The sequence below is a fragment of the Bacillus rossius genome, chromosome 6 (genome assembly GCF_032445375.1).
Source record: "Bacillus rossius redtenbacheri isolate Brsri chromosome 6, Brsri_v3, whole genome shotgun sequence".
In the NCBI taxonomy this organism is placed as follows: Eukaryota; Metazoa; Arthropoda; class Insecta; order Phasmatodea; family Bacillidae; genus Bacillus; species Bacillus rossius.
Window position 1 is genome coordinate 28,954,718 of NC_086334.1, and position 19,684 is coordinate 28,974,401.

A 19,684-nucleotide genomic window follows, 5' to 3' on the forward strand; every position below is an offset into this window, starting at 1 on the left:
ACAATTTTTTTTATTTTGTTCGTACAAAGCATAAACAAACTATCCGGCATGCCGAATCTTGGGCAAGCCAAGTAGCTGGCCATGTGAAAATCATGGCGTTTAAAAGTTAATTAATACCTACCATACAAAGTGACTGCCCTTGTGCCTTGTTGATACTCATGGCGAGTGCAAGACAGATAGAAACTGCAATGCTTGAAACTGAATGGCGTATTAAAATCACTAGGTATCAAAAGACTAGAAGGAATGGATGCGTCTTCACCTGCAGCATTCCCGTAATGATGGTGGCCTCAGTGGGTCCTGGCACTGAAAGGGTTAAGAGTTGGGAAAGAGGGAGGGACAGGGAAAGTTATTTTAAAGCAGATGTAGACAGTAATATAATTTTTATGTTAAACTTGTGTGATGTGCAATATTTCATCAAGTAGTACTAAAATTCTGATTTAAGGGGTGGGAAAGTGTAATGGGGGTAGTTTTTCAAAATATCATTTAGGCAAGGAAACGTGGGAAGATTTATTCAAAATCAGATATAGACAATCAATGATCTTTCTCTTGTTTTGACAGCCCAACAAACAGAAACTTCTTTATATATAGATGAGTATGTTAAATAAATTAAATAGTTTTTCTTCCTAAAAAAAATCAAAAATACCGGAGTCATCTTGCCATATACATTTCAGTAAATGCAGTACATTTCTCTTCATGCATCTTATACCAAACTTAGAACCCATAGTCTACCACAGGACATGCTAAACAAGATCATTATTCTACTTAATTCAAGTTTTAAGGACAACTTACTTTGTTATCAGCATCAAATGTTTCCAGCAGTCCTTCAAGCAACAAAATCAGTACTGTTTTGTTAGCATCGTGTATATCTTCTCTTTGAAGAGTAGATTTTATGTGCAAAAACAACTCCTTCAAAAATTTTTCTTCATTAGAATCATTACCTGAAAAAAATTGCATATTTCCTCATCAATTACTTTATTTTATGTTTTTAATTGGGCCAGAATGAAAGTAACAAGGACAATAAATGACAGCTGTATGCCAAAGCTACTTAAATAATCCTTGAACTCTCTATTCAGCAGGATAGTGAATGTTTTGTTAGCATCGTGTATATCTTCTCTTTGAAGAGTAGATTTTATGTGCAATAACAACTCCTTCAAAAAATTTTTCTTCATTAGAATCATTACCTGAAAAAAATTGCATATTTCCTCATCAATTACTTTATTTTATGTTTTTAATTGAGCCAGAATGAAAGTAACAAGGACAATAAATGACAGCTGTATGCCAAAGCTACTTAAATAATCCTTGAACTCTCTATTCAGCAGGATAGTGAACTGAAACCAAAGAGAGTTGGACACAAGATTTCCTGAGGCAATAAAAACTGTCCCATGAATCTCAGTGAGCATTTACATTAAAAAAATATTCTGCTTTCAATATAGTTTATAATTTGAGCAAAATCCATATTAATAAAAATTTAAAAAAAGAGTTTGTTGGTTGCTCATGTAGTGGAGAGAAATAAAGGCCTAGACATGTTAAATTTGAACATAGATTCTCCACTGGAAATCTGTTTTACCTCAAAGCAATTTTTCAAAACGGGCGTTCATCCAGTGACCTACTTCCGACGCAGCGAGAAAAAAGTGATGTCACCAAAAACAACCACACCAACCAACATGCTGACTCTGACAGCTTCACCGTTGTGCAAAATGCACGAAAATCCAAAATGAATGCGAATACAGAATCTAAGCGTGAGCCGGAGAGAAAGAAAACACCGATGCAAGTGGGAATAAGGAATATTCCCACCCTTAAAACGGTTGCCAAGCCTGTTCCGAGAAGAACAAAAGCACTGTTTGTTACTCGTTTTGATCCTTCTGTTCATGCAAATGAGATAGTTGACTATATAACTAATGAACTCAATCTTTCACATGTAAAGGTAGTTAAACTTAGAACCAAATTCGATTCTTACGCTTCGTTTCACATAGTAGTACTTGAAGAAGATTTTAATAGAATAAATAACATAGTATTCTGGCCAAGTGGGTGCTTAATCAGTCCCTTCTACGGTAAACTCCACCCGGAACAAATTGCCACCAGTGACTCTACTTCGAATAATTCCGTCAGCACTGATAAGACCGTCATCCCCACGAAGCCCTTATCAGCTGGTGTCACCGCAACGAACCTGTCTCCGGTGCCAGGAGGAGCACCTTAATTTGTTTTCGTGTATCCTATTTCAAAGGAACTAAATCAAAAGAATTCTATGAAAACATTATCTCTAATTATGATTTTATCTGTCTAACTGAAACCTGGTTCAACGATCTTAGCATTAATTCCCACTACTTCACAATCAATACTCAATCTACAGAAATGATAGAGATGCCTTGCTGACTTCTAAAGATCGTGGTGGCGGTGTTTTGATAGCAGTCAATAAGTTTAAATTCACTTCTATTCAGCCTATTTTTAACCTGGACTACCCCGGAATTGAATCTGTTTGGTTAAAAGTTAAAATGACTCAGAATAAATCCTTTATAATTGGCAATATATATTTACCACCCCAAACATCTCCAAATATTTATTCATCTTATTTTGAGACTTTAGAAGATAAACTGGCTGCTTATCAAGATGAGTTAGTGCTACTGGGTGATTTTAACGTCCCAGATGTTGATTGGACTAATAATCTAACAACCAACATCGTGCACACGCACATCAAGACTAAAGCACAATATCTTATAAACTGTATATCTAGTCTTGGTCTATCTCAGTATAACACAATCCTATCATCCAAAAACCTCTTAGATCTTTGTTTTACAAACATCTTGCAATGTTCAGTATCTCATGCGGATGAAGCACTCGTCACCGAAGACCCATATCATCCTGCCTTAATTATAAAAATAATATCTGACAGCATTCCTTATGTGGTCAGTTCTACTAGAGTCTCTAGGTCCTATATAAATGGTGAATATCTTGGTACTTACAATGCTGTTAAAAATTATGATTGGTCAAATTTCTATGAATCTACTGATGTTAACTATCTTGTTGATCAATTAACTACTTGTATATGTCACAATATTAATGAATTCATCCCCGTTTTCATTAGCAAACCATCTAAATACCCTGTTTGGTTTTCAAAAGACTTAATTCAAGCTTTAAAATCCAAGAAACATTTTCACAAACTTTACAGAAGAATCAAAAATATGTACTATTATACTAAATTTTCATTCTTTCGAAAACAAACCAAATATCTTATCAAGAGTGATAAAATAAATTGGACCAGATCCACTAACAATAATATCAAGAACAACCCTAAGAAGTTTTGGCGCTATGTCAAATTAATAAAAAACGGTTATCATGAACAGCATTCGTTAAAAGTTAATGATGTCGTATCTAGTGATCCAGCGGTGTTGACTAATGTATTTGCTGAATACTTTTCAAGTGTTTATGTGTCCTCTAATGTCAATTACCAAGTTCCCACCGTAAATTCATTCCTTGATACAATATCTGTTCCCTCTGTTTCTGACAGCCTTGTGCTTTGGGGCATAAGGGCTCTAAAACCCTCTATGTCTACAGGACCCGACGGGATTCCTAATTTTATTCTGAAAGGCTGTTCAAATTTATTAGTACCCCTATTAAAACATATATTTAATACTAGTTTAAGAACCCAAGTTTTTCCAAATAAATGGAAAATTGCAGAAGTCATTCCAATTCATAAAAACGGAAGCCAATTAAATGTGGTTAACTATAGACCAATATCACTATTAAATGGTCTCTCTAAAATTTTTGAAAAAATAGTTGATAAAATCACTAATTTCCAACTAAAAAATTGTTTATCTAGTAATCAACATGGCTTTAGATCAGGAATGACCACAGCCACCAATCTAATTACTTTCCTCAATCCTATTTTTAATGAAGTCATTAGCAGGGGTCAGGTAGATGCCTGCTATTTTGATCTTGCTAAAGCTTTCGATACTGTAAATCATTCATTACTATTAAGCAAGTTACATAATTTCGGTCTTAGTGACAATTATGTTAATTGGTTTTCTAGCTACCTTAAAAATCGAACTTTTTTTGTATCTATCAACAACTCCAATTCTTCAAACTTTATAGCTAGTTCTGGAGTTCCTCAAGGTGGTACCTTGTCTCCTTTACTTTTTAACATATTTATTGATGACATTACTCAAATTCTGAATCATTCTTCTGGCACTCTATTCGCAGATGATCTAAAAATAAGTAGAAAAATTCTCTCTTTTAATGACTGTTTATTATTCCAAACTGACATTAATGAAATTAATAACTGGTGTAAAGCAAATCTTGTGACCCTCAACAAAAGCAAAACAAAAATAATATCCTTTACTAGAAAATACCTTCCCATCAAATATGATTATAAATTAGGCAACACCTTAATTCAGAAATCCTCTTCTCTCAAAGATTTAAGTATCATTCTAGATTCTAAATTGTTCTTTCACCAACATGTTCAACATTTAATTTCTAGTTCCCGAAGAACATTAACTTTAATTAAATATGTCACATGTTATGCGACAAAAACTGATTCTATCCTCTCACTTTATTTAGCATTAATTAGGTCAAAACTAGAATACTGCTCAGTAATTTGGAACAACATCAATATGTGCGATAATATGAAAATCGAAAATATACAGAATAAATTAATACATATTATTAATCAAAAACATCTTCCTCTACCCAATCTGATATCTCTCTCAAGTCGAAGAGAATTACTTGACTCTATTTTCATTAAAAACTGTTATACTAACAAATTGAACTGAAAATATATACTTGACAACACCGGTTTAAGAGTACCTCCTTTTAACAGTCGTTTAACTTCCACTTTATGTACAGTTAATAGAAATAATGATCTTATCTTTAGGCTAATAACCAATTTTAATAAATTTGATAAAGACTTCAATTATTTTCCTTAGTTCTTAATGATCATGTGTGTTTTAGTTCTGTATTGTCTAAATTGTAATGTTTTAATTTTGTTTTATTGTCTTTGTTATGTGTGTTTTGTTTTTATATGTATTATATTGTATTGTTTTGTGTTTTTCATTTATGTTAATTATTGTGAGTGTATTTTTGTCTAATTGTGTGCCAACCATTAAAGGCTTTGTCCTGTTAGTTGGCATGTTACAATTACAAATAAATAAATAAATAAATAAATAAATATTTAGGTTTTTTTTTTTTTTTTTTTTTTAAATTTTCAGCCACATTTTCCAAATATCTCAGCTTATAATTACCACCAAATTACAAACATAATGTCTTTATGTTCATCTTGATGGTAATGAGTAAAATAAGGTTGGTTGTGAATTTTTAAATTAATTAAATTATTTTTGGTTAATTTCTAAACTATTTTTTGAAAACCATTTTCCCCTTTCTTCTACATTAAAGCAGTAGCAATATTAGCATGTGTTCATAGTAGTAACATAGGTAGCAGTGGTAGCAGCAGAAGCAGTAGTAGCAGTATGTCTTACTTTCACAGAAAATAAAAGTGATGTCTGGCCTTTGTTTAAAACAAGAACTGTCAAAATTTTTTAGACATTTTTCTAGAGATTTTTGAAGGAAAAACTGAGTTATGTCATTGCAGTGTAAGTACAGTCAGTTTTCGAATATGGTTTACTCAAGTACTACATAAGTTACTATAATATTGGTATTCATAATTTTCTCATGATATGATTATTTTAGTGCAATTCTATTTTCTGCATATTTTTTTTTTTGTTTCATGATGCTTCATTAAAAAAACTATTTTTTTCTAGTCAAAATCGGTTATAGATTTAATATCAAAAAACTTTAAATATTTCACAAATCGTTGAACCTTTTAACACAAACAAAATAGTGCATCCAGATATTTTCTGTGTAATCCCATTAAGCTTTACATTCATTCTTAGCATGAATCACTACCTTTTTATAACCATGTGTAAAGGATCACACCATAACCTACCTTGTTCAGAAAGAGCATTATGAACAGCAAACTCCAAACACTTTGCAATGAATGGCCTCAAATGGTTTGGGGGCACACCATTGCACAAATCAGGCAGATATGCAAAGAGGTTCTTAATTTCTTCTTCCTGAAATCCAATTTTTTTTTTTTAATTCCTCATGTTAAAGAATGAGCTATTTTCACTTTGTAAACTAATGTTTACATCAATTATAATGTGTATAAGAAACTCAAAATTAATTTAGTTCTGCTGGTAAAAGTTTTCTAGCATATGGTTAGATAAATGAGTATTGTGAAAAATTTGTAACACATAAAGCATGTAATGTCATAGGTACAAACTACAAAGTGACTTAGAAAAATAATTATATGTAGCTAATATTAGGTACACCAGTTTTATAACTTCTCCCCAGTATAGCTAGTATACTAAACATAGCAAGAAGTACTATATACAAAAAAAACCTGCAAGAGCAACTGGTTGCAGAGGTTAAGTGTTATTCAACTCTCAAGAGTTTGGCCGGACAAAATCTTTGCCACAGGGTTTTCGAGATCTTTTGGGTACTACCAAATGTTTGGAAGTATCACACATGTCTGATATAAATGCATTTTACTTTATACATTATACTATATAATAACTGGAATGTAAAAAGCTTTCAAATCTAAGAAACCACACTTATTTTAAGAATGATATGAGCAGTTTCTGCTTGCACTCACATTCTCTTTGGCTGGTTGGAAGGAAGTGAGCAGGTTCTCCATGAGCCTCCTGGCGGAGGGTGATATCTTGGCCTGCTTGGCGGCGAGGACCTGTGCGAGCCGGCGTACTTCCCCCTCCCGCCGCAGGAACTCCTGCAGGAACCCCCAGTCGAGGGGCGGCAGGGGCTTGACGAAGGTGCGAGCGACGACCCGTAGGCACTGGCGAGCCAGCGAGCCCGGGACACTGCCCGGGTCCCGGCGCAGGTGGTCCACGATGGCCCGGCACACGCTGCGGTGGTGCAGGTGGCCGTAGCTGCTCGGCTCCCCGCGACCCGAGAGCTGGTACAGGCCGCCGTGGTAGCCCGACAGCTCCGCGGCCAGCCACGAGGCTAGGGTGTCCCCGGCCACATCCAGGGCCTCTTCCTTCACGTTCTCCAGCAGCTGGATCCAGCACTCACCTGGAGCAGGCCAGCTCCTGCCCCTTGTATCCTTACCCTCTAGGACTTCCGTTTTCACTCAATAGCCTTAAAAACTAATGGATGTATTGCATGAGGGAAAGTAATTAAGTCACGAAAGATAATGAAACATAATTTACAATGATAAACACTTAAAAACTATTTATACTTTTCAACATAATCTCCACCAATATTTATGCACTAATTCCAACATTTTATCAGAGCCCCAACTTCTTTAGGTTACTGTCTCAGCCACATTAGGACACACTGTTATTCTATTGTATAATCATTAAGCCCCACTACCCTTTTGAAACTGATTGATGCATGCGTGGGAATGCTACCTAGTAATATAAAATAAATAAATTAAAGCTGGATGATGATGCATCCATTAACATTCTTGAAAAGTACATGCTACTACTACAAGATAAATCATATTATTTTTTGGAACTTACTGAAAGGGGCTGGCAACGAAAAAGGTAAGTAGGTTCAAAAGTTCAGTAATGTAGCAAAAATAGTAGCAGTAGAAAACTGAGCTTTGTGTGACACATAGTTCTTGATATTCAAGCGCGCAAAGTATGGAAAGCTACAGCGAGTGACGTCACTGATGGTACAGGGCCAGTCTCTCTTGTGTTTAACATATAGCGCGTTGCGCGTGGTTTCCTTTTTTGTGCGCTTTTCCCCAATATACAAACTGTCTGTACCGTAGTACCCAATTTGAATGTTTCTTAGCTCTAGTCTTACAAATTTTGTTTTAGCATGTAACATCATTGCATGCCTGGTTGTGTTTAAAATATCTATATTTTAAATAATGCAGGGAAATGATACAATGCGAGTTAATGCACACAGCAGCCCCTCTAAGTTTGGAAATAAGTTCATTCTTGTGGCAATACACATTTTCTTGCGGTTTAGGCATTACCTACAATTTACATTTCACATTCACACCAGCTTATGTTGTTTGCCTAATTGCTGCTGGTCCAGGTGTCTTCTGGCTCAAACATGTATGGACGCACATTGACCATGTTTATTTTCACTGTAATCATAGGTTTCAAATAATAAACAAACAAAAAATAACTAAATCAAACACAGTCATTCTAAAAGTGAAACAATGAACCCAGTGCAGCACCTTGTGAATGCACTGAATGGTAGAAATGTTATATCACGTATCACTGACAGTGTGAAGATAGCCACCGATGATGTAATGCCGCCAAGCCAGGAAACATTAGTACCTCAACATCTCAGCTTCGAAGAAGCACAGAGCACTCAGGTTTCTTTGGTCAAGTTTTTGTTACATTAACGTCAAGTACTCAAGTGTAAAAATTGAGTAGCCAGCTCCTTTAATGACTTTCCCTCATAAAAATCAGTTCATCACAGACATACACGTACCTGGAATATAAGGCAGCACATCTTCAGGTTTACGAGCAGCGTCAACTGGAGTTTTTGCATACGCGCTAGGCAATTTTAAGTCACGTCTGTAACATTCTGGTAAACCCTTCAAGGTCAAATCTTCTAAGGTAAATTTTGATAATGCCCTGAAAAATATGATTTTTCATTTAATAAGTATCAACCACTGAAACAACTCTATGAGTAACATAAAATTAATCGCAGGACTATGAGCTACATGTTAAAACATAGAAAGGTATAAATATTGATAATTAGAAGGACATAACAGGCTCCAAACTCCTTGGCAATATGAACTCATAAATTATGAAATTATTACTATCTACTATCATGAGTTATGCCAAATGTTAGTAAAAATCATTGCCAGCATGAATGGCAATAAGTCATCCGTTTTTAACACCTAAAAAGCTCTAATTTTCTATTTAAAAAAATCTTACTTGAGTGCTGCCTCGATGACCTCCAGGCTGTTGCTAGTGGACACGTAAGCCCACAACTTAGCCACTGCTTCACTCACAAGTTTCACAAACTCTGGGCCTGAGCCTCTGATGCTTGGGATGGAACCAAAAAACTTGCATAGGCTGCAACACAAATGTTGTTACATTATTAAAACCTGACTTCTTAAAAACCATTCAACATGGTTCAACCAATGTCATTGCAGAACAGCACAGCTTTGCCAATAGTAACAAACTTTCAGGGGTAAGAGAGAAAAAATGTTATAAGCAGGTAGAATTAGCAAGACTTAAAATTAATGTACTCATCATACCAAACCAACATATTGGGTAAGCAATGAAGCCTATCTGCTATATATCATAATTTATTTGTAACTAGTACCCATTTGTATATATTTGTGATAGTGCAAAAAAGTCACAGTGTTATGAAGAGGGTGATTCGAATAAGCACAATTCTAGAATACATTGAAGATATATAATTTTAGTATTACAATTAAACGTTTGGAATTTTGAGATCTTCTGAGAAACTAAAAGCTTTGTAACATATATTATAAGTGTTTATTTTCTTTGCTTCGTTGTATATCCATTAATTTTCAAGTGCACATGTCACCACAAAAAATTTAACCTGTTTTAAGAATTTTATAGTAACATTTAAATCCACACTTTGTAAGTGAAGGTTAACCTACTTTTTTTTTTGTGTTTTGAATATGCAAATAAGAGCTTCATCAACTTATTTAAATGATTTTAACGAAATTAACTGTTCGAATAGTTTGAGAAAATGTAGCAAACATTATTAAAACAATTAGCACAACCAATGTTTATTTTAATTTATCTGATCTTCCAAGAACTTGACGCCACTTAAAGGCCGACATCATCAAAGGTAGGGAATGAGGATGGTATATATCAAGAAACTACATCAGCATTTTTGTGGGGATGTAAGAGAGTGGACCCAAAAATAACCGAAATCGTAATGTTGCGCATCATGTATTTGTAGCACCAGTTTTCGCCAGTAGGAGCTGTTGCAGGATCTCTCCTGAGTCAGTCTGTCAAGCTATGAAAAGGTTGTACAGAAGTTTGCGCGAAAACGTCCAGCTTTTTGGGATTCCTGTGAGTGGTTCCTGCATCATGACTGCTCCCACGCACACGGCTCTAAGTGTTCACCAGTTTTTGGCCTCAACGTAGTGGACTACCTTGACCCACACAACCTATTCTGACTCTTCCAGTTCCCTAGGATTGAAAGGGACTTGAAAGGAAAGCATTTCTCCGATGTCTACGTAAAATGCAATGTCACAACAGTGCTAGCAGGTATCATACAGGACGAATTTGATTGGAGTTTCAAACAATGGAATCAACGTTTGGACAAGTGCATTATTGCTAATGGAGAGTACCTTCAAGGAGTTAAAGTTGTATTTAAAAAAAAAAAAACAATAAAGTACATGTTTTTATAAAGAAATCCCAGTTATTTTTGGGTACCACCTCGTCAAACCACTTAGAAAGGAATACACCTCCACTGTAGATGGGCAGGATCGAACCCATAACTGTATCAGTCATCTGAAAAGTTATTCTTGTTGCAGTATTTGAAATGATCTGTTGACCCTAGTTGACAAGCAGTAGGAGGAAAGGTAGTTCACAATCACAACCACAACCACCACAAGCCACACTGACCTGACACACACGAGGGGTCTCTTGTCCCTGGCCAGCTTCGGGGCCAGGGCCCTCCACGTGGTTGCAATGTCGACTATCCCTGCCCCGCACAGCGCCGTGATGCTCTCCACGGCCATGGAGGAAGGAGCGGCCCCCCACACACCGCCGCACCTGTTCAGAACCTGCGACAGCATGGAAACCAGCTCCTCCCCGTGAAGTTCCGGTCTGGAACAACAAATCACAGCAAAACTTCACTAATACATAATCTTATATATTACAAGGATGAACAGCTTTAACAAATAAAACACAGCATATTACAATTACAACAAGTCTTCCACAATTGTGTGCACCAACTCGAGAACCAGAAAAAATACTCACTTGAACATTCACTTTGGAGTTATAAAGGTTCGTTACATACAAAATAAACAGATGTTCAACGCCGATTGTAATTTTAGTTGTTTTATTTTTCAAACTAGAATGCATAGACAAATCCAATCATTTTCACAGTTTTACTCACTCGTTCAACACGTACATCTGCCCGTCGAAAAATGCCCACAGTTTGCGCGATGTGAATTTACAAAAAATAACGTCCTTCAGCAATCTTTTACTGCAAGTACACGAAATTAGTGCGGCCTTAAACATGACCGCACCCAGCGAAAACGAATTTCGCCCCGAGCCAAATGCCGACGAAGGTGGCCGCAATTTCTAAATACTGCCCGAACGAAATAAAAAGAAAATTAGGTTAATTTAATACTTGGCATGGCCCTGACCACCAACGTTAAATTATCTCTTCAAATACTTTTACATAATTTGCGAGAAGCCACCAAACGCGATCTACTTGTGCAGCGTTCGACGGACGACTGGTGGAGTCTTGCCACCTTCTCCTCCACGCAGGGAGGATAAGTCACATGACCTCACCGACCAACCACACACACGCTTCATTCACACTTACAGATACAAGCCAATCACAGAACAAGTTACAATACATGAAAAAACCTTGTACACACAGAACTCTGGGCTTCCCCTGATCTGTCTCTTTTCAATTTCACATCGAAATCGGGGACTCCCATTCTCGTTCTCTCTCCCACACCGTGAGACAGCAGTTATCACTCAGTTCCCACGCAGTGGGGAAATTACCGTCTTTATCTCGGTTGGCGGGGAAGCACTGTTTCTTTCTCACTCACACTTACAGGCCTCGTATGCCTCTCTTTCTAACCATCACACCAGACACAGTCCCGTGTTCTAGAATCATTCCACACGTTAATGAACATTACAAACAGCAATTATAATACAAATTACTTTACAAAATTAAAATCATTTAGAAAAAACCTGAAAAAGTAGGCCTAAACAGGCAAAAATCTAGTTCAGCGACTTCTTTGTGAATAATTACATAAAAAATAGTAATGATTTAAAAAGTCTGTTAAAATACAAAATACCTTTCTAAAACACGTAGTACGAGCAAATAACATATATTAATATTCATAATGTCTGATTATACTGTTTCATAACATATACACCACTCACAGAACATTGACTTATTAATATTTACATATGCAAAAAAGAAGTTTAAAAGAAAATATTTAGCTAGGAGGGCAGGGTCTTGCAACGTTACAGAGTGTTTCATAAAAGGATAAAACAAATGTTTGAGCATTCCAGGCTTGCTCTTCCTGTCCACATCAATTTGTACTACATGATTATTTTACGCCAAGAATACAAATGCATGTGATGAAAATTCTTTCACTTTACCTTAACCTACTCTGATGTAATTTGAACACTGAGTACAAAAGGCACTCAATGTCTATAGTATATTTTATTACAAAAGTGCTGTAAATATCACCATATCTAATAATATTAACAATAAAGAAAATGTAAGAGTTAAATTAAATTCCCCACAAATTAATCTTTAAACAATTGTAGGCCAACTTAAGACTTAATTACACCGTTCAAAAATACAGAAATTCTCCATTAATTTTATTTGCTTTATCATAAGTGTTATTTAAGGACTATTCCTGTAAATGTATCTCAATAGCACTCTTGCACTTTATGACTCGAACGAAACTTTGTCACTAAATATTTACTGAGTGTTTTTTTCACGGGCAATAAAATGCCACACAATTAATTATTAAAATGAACATCTGCACATGCTATTGGATACCACCACATTTAATGCCAAAGTTTGTAACGAAACACAAAAAATAGAAAGAGAGCTGTCGAGATAAATTTACAGTAACAGCCCTTACACCAGCATGAAGGGCTAGGAATAAAGTAGTCTATGGTAAGCAGGGGCGTAGCCAGGGGGGGGGGGGGGGGGGGGTTAGGGGTTCAACCCCCCCCCCCCCCCTTAGCACCAAATCTTCAATTAATTTCTTATTCATCACTCAAACAAATTTCATATTAAAATTAATAAAATTTTACCATTACAATATTTAAATTTAAGTACCAAAAACTGCTAAAATAGCACTATTTTACACCTTAAAAACCAAATTTTCCCGGGGGAGGACCCCTGGACCCCCCCACTTTAATACGGGGGAGGGGGAGGGCATGCTTCTTAACACCCCCCATACACAAATCCTGGCTACGCCACTTATGGTGAGGAGAGGCAGCGGCTGTGCACCTGGTCCTGCATATCTCCCTGATGGCCAGCGCCTTGGCGACCTCCAGCTCCCAGCTACGCTCGTCCTTCTCCTCCTGGGGCGGCTCCAGCAGCAGCTTCTGCAGGTAGGGGTAGCAGCGGCCCTCGGCCCGCCACAGCCGCAGGTACAGGTGCACCATCACCACCTTCAGGCTCGGCTTCGACCTGACCGTCTCCAGCGTGTGCAGCACCAGCGACACGTTCTCCTGCCACACCGAAGTGGCCCAGGGCTCCGTCAACGTCTCACACGCCCACTCATGTTTCCTCGTCGTCACTAATAACTCTACATTTGTTCTGATAACCCTTTTGTGTTTTTTCTCTTGCTGATCTTAAATTTTCTCACCAGATATTTACTATCTGTAAAAGGTCACGCAAGTATAATTATGAACACGTTAGTGATGTTTCACCCCTATTAGATAATTTTTAGTAAATTTAACTGACAAAAATTGAGACGATACACAAAATGCAATTTTTACCGTGATCATTTTGCAGGAGAATCGTGTAGACAATAGTAATGACAGGAACCCACACTGCGCGTGACACCGAGCCTTAACGCCTCATCGACATCAGGGTCAAGAGAGAAGCTGAGGGGTGACACTTTGAGAATGAAGCATTGGCAAAATGTATGGGTTGTGGGAAACGAGGACCTCAATTAAACCAGATGGCTTATGAAAACTTCTGGCATATGAAGTGACTTTTCAAAACAATTTCTAAGAAGTGTTACTGTATATTTAAGAGACACCACCCTGATTTTTCACATGCGCAGGTGGGTTTTCACAGATGTCTCCTTTTTCCTCCACCACTGCTGCTTTTCATCAATACTGCTTCACACAATTCACCTTTCATCCTTCCCCAGCAACAAAGTTTAAACACTAACATTGCATTTCTATAGATTCAAAGGTTAAGCATTTTAATCACATGAGACTGTCTAGAATTTTTTAACATTTTTATATTATCTGTAAATGTATTTGGAATGCTATTGAAATATTTGATAGTGAATGTGTCCCTCCACTAAAATGTGGAAAGAGAATGGAAACTATCACACACTAATCCATATTTGGCTCAAATACCTGAGGTTTATCAATATTGTACTGGTTCAATTGTTTGTGATAATTACCTTAAGAGGCCGTGTCAGTAAATGTTTATTTCCAATATTCTGCTCTAGAAGTTCTCTCTTTTAACAGTGAGATTTAGTGGCTTTTTCAACCGAAGGAACTGTAGCCGCAGCGCGTGATAAAGCTACTATACCCTTATCACAGGATTAGTGGGAAGGTTGACAGCTCGAGTTTACTCGACGAAAAATGTATCTGGTTCCTCGACAATCTGAGAGGATGACAATCTGACCGGCGGCTCACTAGGAAATTGCAGATGCAGGGATTCAGAATCAAGAAACCTCACTTTAACAAATGTAGTATGAGTCGTATCTAAAACTAAAACTAAAAATTTTAATACTTTAAACGTATCGGAATACAATTAATCTTCAAACATGTGGTAATTATTCTTTATCTGGATGTAATAGTCCGTGAAAAATAATGTTAGTTGACATTAAAAAGTATACGAAATTCATCATGTAACGTTTTAAAAGGATAATAACATAAATGCATATGCTTAGATATTGCATATGCATCACACACAATCTAAATACAATCTCACTTAAGTCAGACTACCTAATTTTTTACAATGCACCATCATACAGTTTAACAGAGGTAGGTGAACCTCTTATCGACGTTGTTTCAAAGAATTTAAATTTACAAATATTACTATTTATCTTAATACGATATCTAGCCTACCTTTATGAATACGAACATACAAAAAAAATATTGAATTTATCACATTACACAAGACTAAAACACTAACAAAACTTAATTTTATACATTGCTGTAGCATATTAGAAGACGAAATAACTCACAAGACTAACATTAAGAGGGCTGCATTACAAATTTACTTTACAGAGAAGAAAATATCCTTTCAGGATATTTCATTACCTCATTGATTACATAATACTGCCGTTGATGTGATCGTAGATATAAAGTATTTAAAAAATATATTCCATTATGTTTATGTAAATATTTTGAAAACGTTATTGCTTAAAGATGCTCATTATTTAAATAATAACGAATCTTTTACTTTTATGTACTGAACAAACAAAATACTTATAAGTTAATAAGAATAAGCTTAGTTGAGTAACATCTTCAATTTGTATTGAATTCAATGTACATATCGAAAATCATGTACAATGAATGCAACAGATTGAATTCAATAAATATTTGATCTTGTGAAACGGCCATAATATTGATGTAGATTAGGGACCGGAAAAATTCGCGGTTTCGACGGCCTTCAGGATAGACTGCACATTCCCCTGTACACTCGGGCAAATAACGGCAGTTCATTTGCTGCTGACTTGTTAGTCGTCTCAGCTTGTTTGTCTGTGATTCGATCCTTCTTTGGTTGGTGTTTTATAATTGGTTGAGATTCGTCCAGATGAACAGTAAGCCAATAGCAAAATCATCTAAAAGGTATATGTATTTGACTTCTAGCCTATCGCCGAATGAATCCGCGAATTTTTCCGGTCTCTATTAATTATAGATGCTCACATGCATCGTGAGAGTCCGTATAAAGCCTATTACAATTCTATAAGTATACATTAAAATGCTTTTAAAATATACATGTGTAATATAATTAAAACTTGTTTAAGTAAGATCATCACAAAAAAATGAAAATCCTTCAACAGTAAGTGATGTTTTATAAGATTTTAACAAAACACATCTTACAATAAGAGAATACTAATCATACCACATAATTCAACACAAAATATACATTCCAGTAGGCGCTACGTAAAAACAACTTCTATTTTTATGCTGATTACTCTGCATTGTTTTATATATATATCATTATTTCTAACTTTTAATATTCTCTACACATTAACTGAAATTACTTATTTACAGAGTCTTAGCTAATGTTGGTCTGTACCACATACAGTTCGTACGATATCTCTACGCAAAACACATACAGTTCATTATTAGTAATATCAATTATATTTCATGAACATAATGAAATTAGTATAGGCCCTAGGTTGTTCACTGTTAATTGAGTACTTCTGAAGTATTTTCATTGTGAGTTAACATACATACCAAATGCCATTCTTCCAGTAAAGTTACAAAGAAGACAACAAGATAATATAAATATGTATGTAGTACCATATTTTAAACTCCTATTAAATGAAAAATAACTCAATCTCTATTCTGGACTATTAAGTAATAATTTTTATTACTGTTATTTATAACTTAAATAAAATGACAACTAACAAATTAGTAAAAAATAGAATTACGTGCGATATAGTGTGACATTTGTACTTGGACGGCAAACGAATATAATAAAATGTCTATGACAATGTTAACTTTACTCATTATTATGGAAAGAAACAAAATGGGCAGATAAGCATATTCTACGCTGACATTTAAAAATGCTCAATTCAAAATGAACATTCCCTAGCAAGAAAATTTATTTTATATCACCACAAAAAATCAAACTGCGGCGTCATTTTCCCGATGACAAACAAAAAAGTTGTATGGTCGCGAATAATACATTCGTATAGCGTCACATCAGCGGAATATTCCCTTGGCATAAATGTGTGAAGTCTGTGGCACTTATGGAGAAGTAAACCTTCGCTCGAACACAAAAACAAATGAACGAACAGCTTTTTTTTTTTTTGATAAGATGTGCAATCGGAGACCCCTGGGGTGGTTGAAGAGTGTCAGGTCCGTCGCCAGACCAGATAGTAAAAGCTCAGGGGCTGAGGATAGAAAAGGCATATCTCCAAATTATTAAGTATAAATGTTGTCATGTAATTGTTAAAGACTTGATTACACCCAGGTTTATAAACCCATCATGATCATGAAGACACTGATCGGAAGGTAATGTGCAATACATTTCAATGGCGTTTTCAGTTTTTGCTAAATAATTATAAATATAAGCAAAATTTCAATGTATCTGGACAAATCAAAATATTGATAATATTATTTTCATCACAGAAATAATATATGATATGATAACTAAATTTGAAAAAAGCGGTTATGTTAAATGTATTGTATACTTTCAGTAGGCAAAATTTCCGGCCCCTACCTCTTATAGACTTTGAGAAAAACTGCCTTTTAAAATAACATTGATATAGATAGGAGCGCAAATTTGTGACACGGCCTCTTAAACATGATCGTCAGTTGCCGCATATTTTATTCACAGTGCAGTTTTTCATTTTGACCAACTGGTTATTTCTATCCAGTACAAAATAATTTTACATTTAATTATATTGATAGGTCTCACATCTCTGCCCAAGACATATCATCTTACAATCTTAATTTTCAAGCCCTCAAAGAAGCTACATAAACACATTTTCAAATAAAAGCAGTACACCTGTAAATTTTTTTGTATTTTGTTCTGAATAAAAATAACCCTAATGTCATTCATGAAAGGAGAAGACAGTTTGTGTTACACAAGAAATACGATGATTAATTTCTGCAACTGCATCCTGCAGTAATTACCTTCTGCACAGCAGTAGCAGGTAGGCCCCGGAGCAGTTCGAGCTGCATGCTCGGGTCTGTCTCGCCGGACAGCTTGTAGAGTACGAACGTCAGCATGCCGGAGGCCAGTTCGTTGTCCCGGGCGACGAGCTGCAGCAGGAACCTGTAGCTCTCCCTGGCGGCATCGTCCTGCTTCAGGCCGCCCAGGAACACTGCCGACAGCGGTCCGACCAGCCCCTGGACGAAGTGGGGCGGGGCCTGGCCCGCCCTCGCCAGCCACGGCGGGAACAGCTCGGGGGACCCCTGCCAGGCCTCGGCCAGCCGGCAGAGCTCCGCCGCCGCGTGGACCGCCGGGTCCAGGTTCCTGACGTGCGAGAACACCTTGTTGCCGCACAGACGGCCGGTGTGGCCGCCCTGGGACACGCAGTCTTCCACCAGGCGCATCAGGTCGCTGGCGAGCTGCAGAGCCTCTCCCGTCAGGCACGAGGGGTGTATTAGCCACTGCAGGGCGTTTGACACCAGCATCTTCACAGAAACTGCATTGCAAGTTTTCTTCTGCACTATCGTGCCACCTGCACACACGGCACAGCAGGGATACAACACACACCCGGCACTCCTCAAGTGTATGTAACTAATGCAGGAGATTATTAACACACTGAACTTGCAAGGGTATTTCATGCTCCCTATTTCAGTGACATTACCCATATTGTTGTCACTTTTTGTATGCCTCTGCTTTTCCCTCATACAAATAAACAGCTGTATATGTATTCCACTTTAGAAAAAGTTTTTACATGTTACGTAATATTACTTATCAAATGTTTTACACCTATTAATTTCACAGTAACAAATATAAAATGGATACAAGGCAGCTTAGAGAGATAAATGAAAGGTCACCAAGTGACCCAAACTTGCATGCACCTGCAAGCAGACAAACAGCTGCACACTTAGATGCAAGGGGTCAAGCACTGAGCAACATCCACCAACCTACCTGGCCACGGTGGTATCAGACGGAAAAGTGAGATACTAGGCCCGGGTGACCAACCCTGACTACCACCTCCAATGCAATCTCTATGACCACTACCAGCCAACTCCAGCCTCACCTCGTCAGTTGGCACTGTATGTGTATAGAGCATGGCACTCTGGCACACCACCCGAAGTGACAGCTCGGATATTAAGTTAAGGTACGATAAAATATTAATCAAACCACCTGCATTTCTCTCCCTCCCCTTATTTCCTCTCTCATTTTCATTATCACACACTTCAGCTGTGCTCTCCTACATCCCTTCGCAGGCATTAAACTGAATGACAAAAGGAAAGAGAACGGGACCATACATGAGAGGTTTTATTCCATTATCAGAGAATTTTCTTTCAAGACATATTATTAAAAAAAATCCTCCATTTGTACTTATAGTTTAAAAATTTTAAACTTTTAAAAGTTTGTAAGCTGCTAAATAGAGAAGTCTGCATAGTGTTTGTTGGTATATATATGCAATACACTAACCATACTCATACATTCACCTTAAAAGTTTAGTAAAATAATTTTTAAATTATATTTATGAATAATTTATTTTCATTATTTGAATATTTACAAATATTTTTTTTAAATTAAAGGACTTAGGCTGCTAAATCAACAACAGTAAATAGTAAATACAACAAATCAGCAAACAAACTGTGTCAATACAGCTTTTTCATAGTTGGTTTTAATACAAATTTGTTTATTGTAAATTAAATAACTTCTTTAAGAGTCAGAAAGCATAACCATGTAAGTTGTATCTCGTTATGTGTTCAAAAATACAGGAACACAAACATAGTTCAATGAAGATATGAAAATTTTGTAACATTCATTAAATTTAATTAATACATACCTTAAAAAATTAACCTACTTCAAAGGTCAGGTGCAGACTAGAGAAGACTTTTTTTGCTAGCTCTACAAGTTCCTTTTAGTCTAGGAGGTTATGGGTTGGAGG

The 19,684-nt window shown here is 36.5% G+C and overlaps 1 protein-coding gene across 5 annotated transcripts in view; it reads right to left on the minus strand.

The window, feature by feature from the left end:
- The window catches only part of LOC134532951 (focadhesin), a 62,342-nt gene that overhangs the window by 17,687 nt on the left and 24,971 nt on the right, over positions 1-19,684 (minus strand). For all 5 annotated transcript variants that reach the window (XM_063370027.1, XM_063370031.1, XM_063370028.1 and 2 more), the window contains 8 exons: positions 17,739-18,289; positions 13,183-13,406; positions 10,590-10,793; positions 8,913-9,053; positions 8,461-8,606; positions 6,644-7,080; positions 5,936-6,062; positions 790-938 (listed from right to left, as the gene is read on the minus strand). In XM_063370027.1, coding sequence (XP_063226097.1) covers positions 790-938; positions 5,936-6,062; positions 6,644-7,080; positions 8,461-8,606; positions 8,913-9,053; positions 10,590-10,793; positions 13,183-13,406; positions 17,739-18,289 — 1,979 coding nt within the window. The remainder of the gene's footprint in view (positions 1-789; positions 939-5,935; positions 6,063-6,643; positions 7,081-8,460; positions 8,607-8,912; positions 9,054-10,589; positions 10,794-13,182; positions 13,407-17,738; positions 18,290-19,684) is intronic.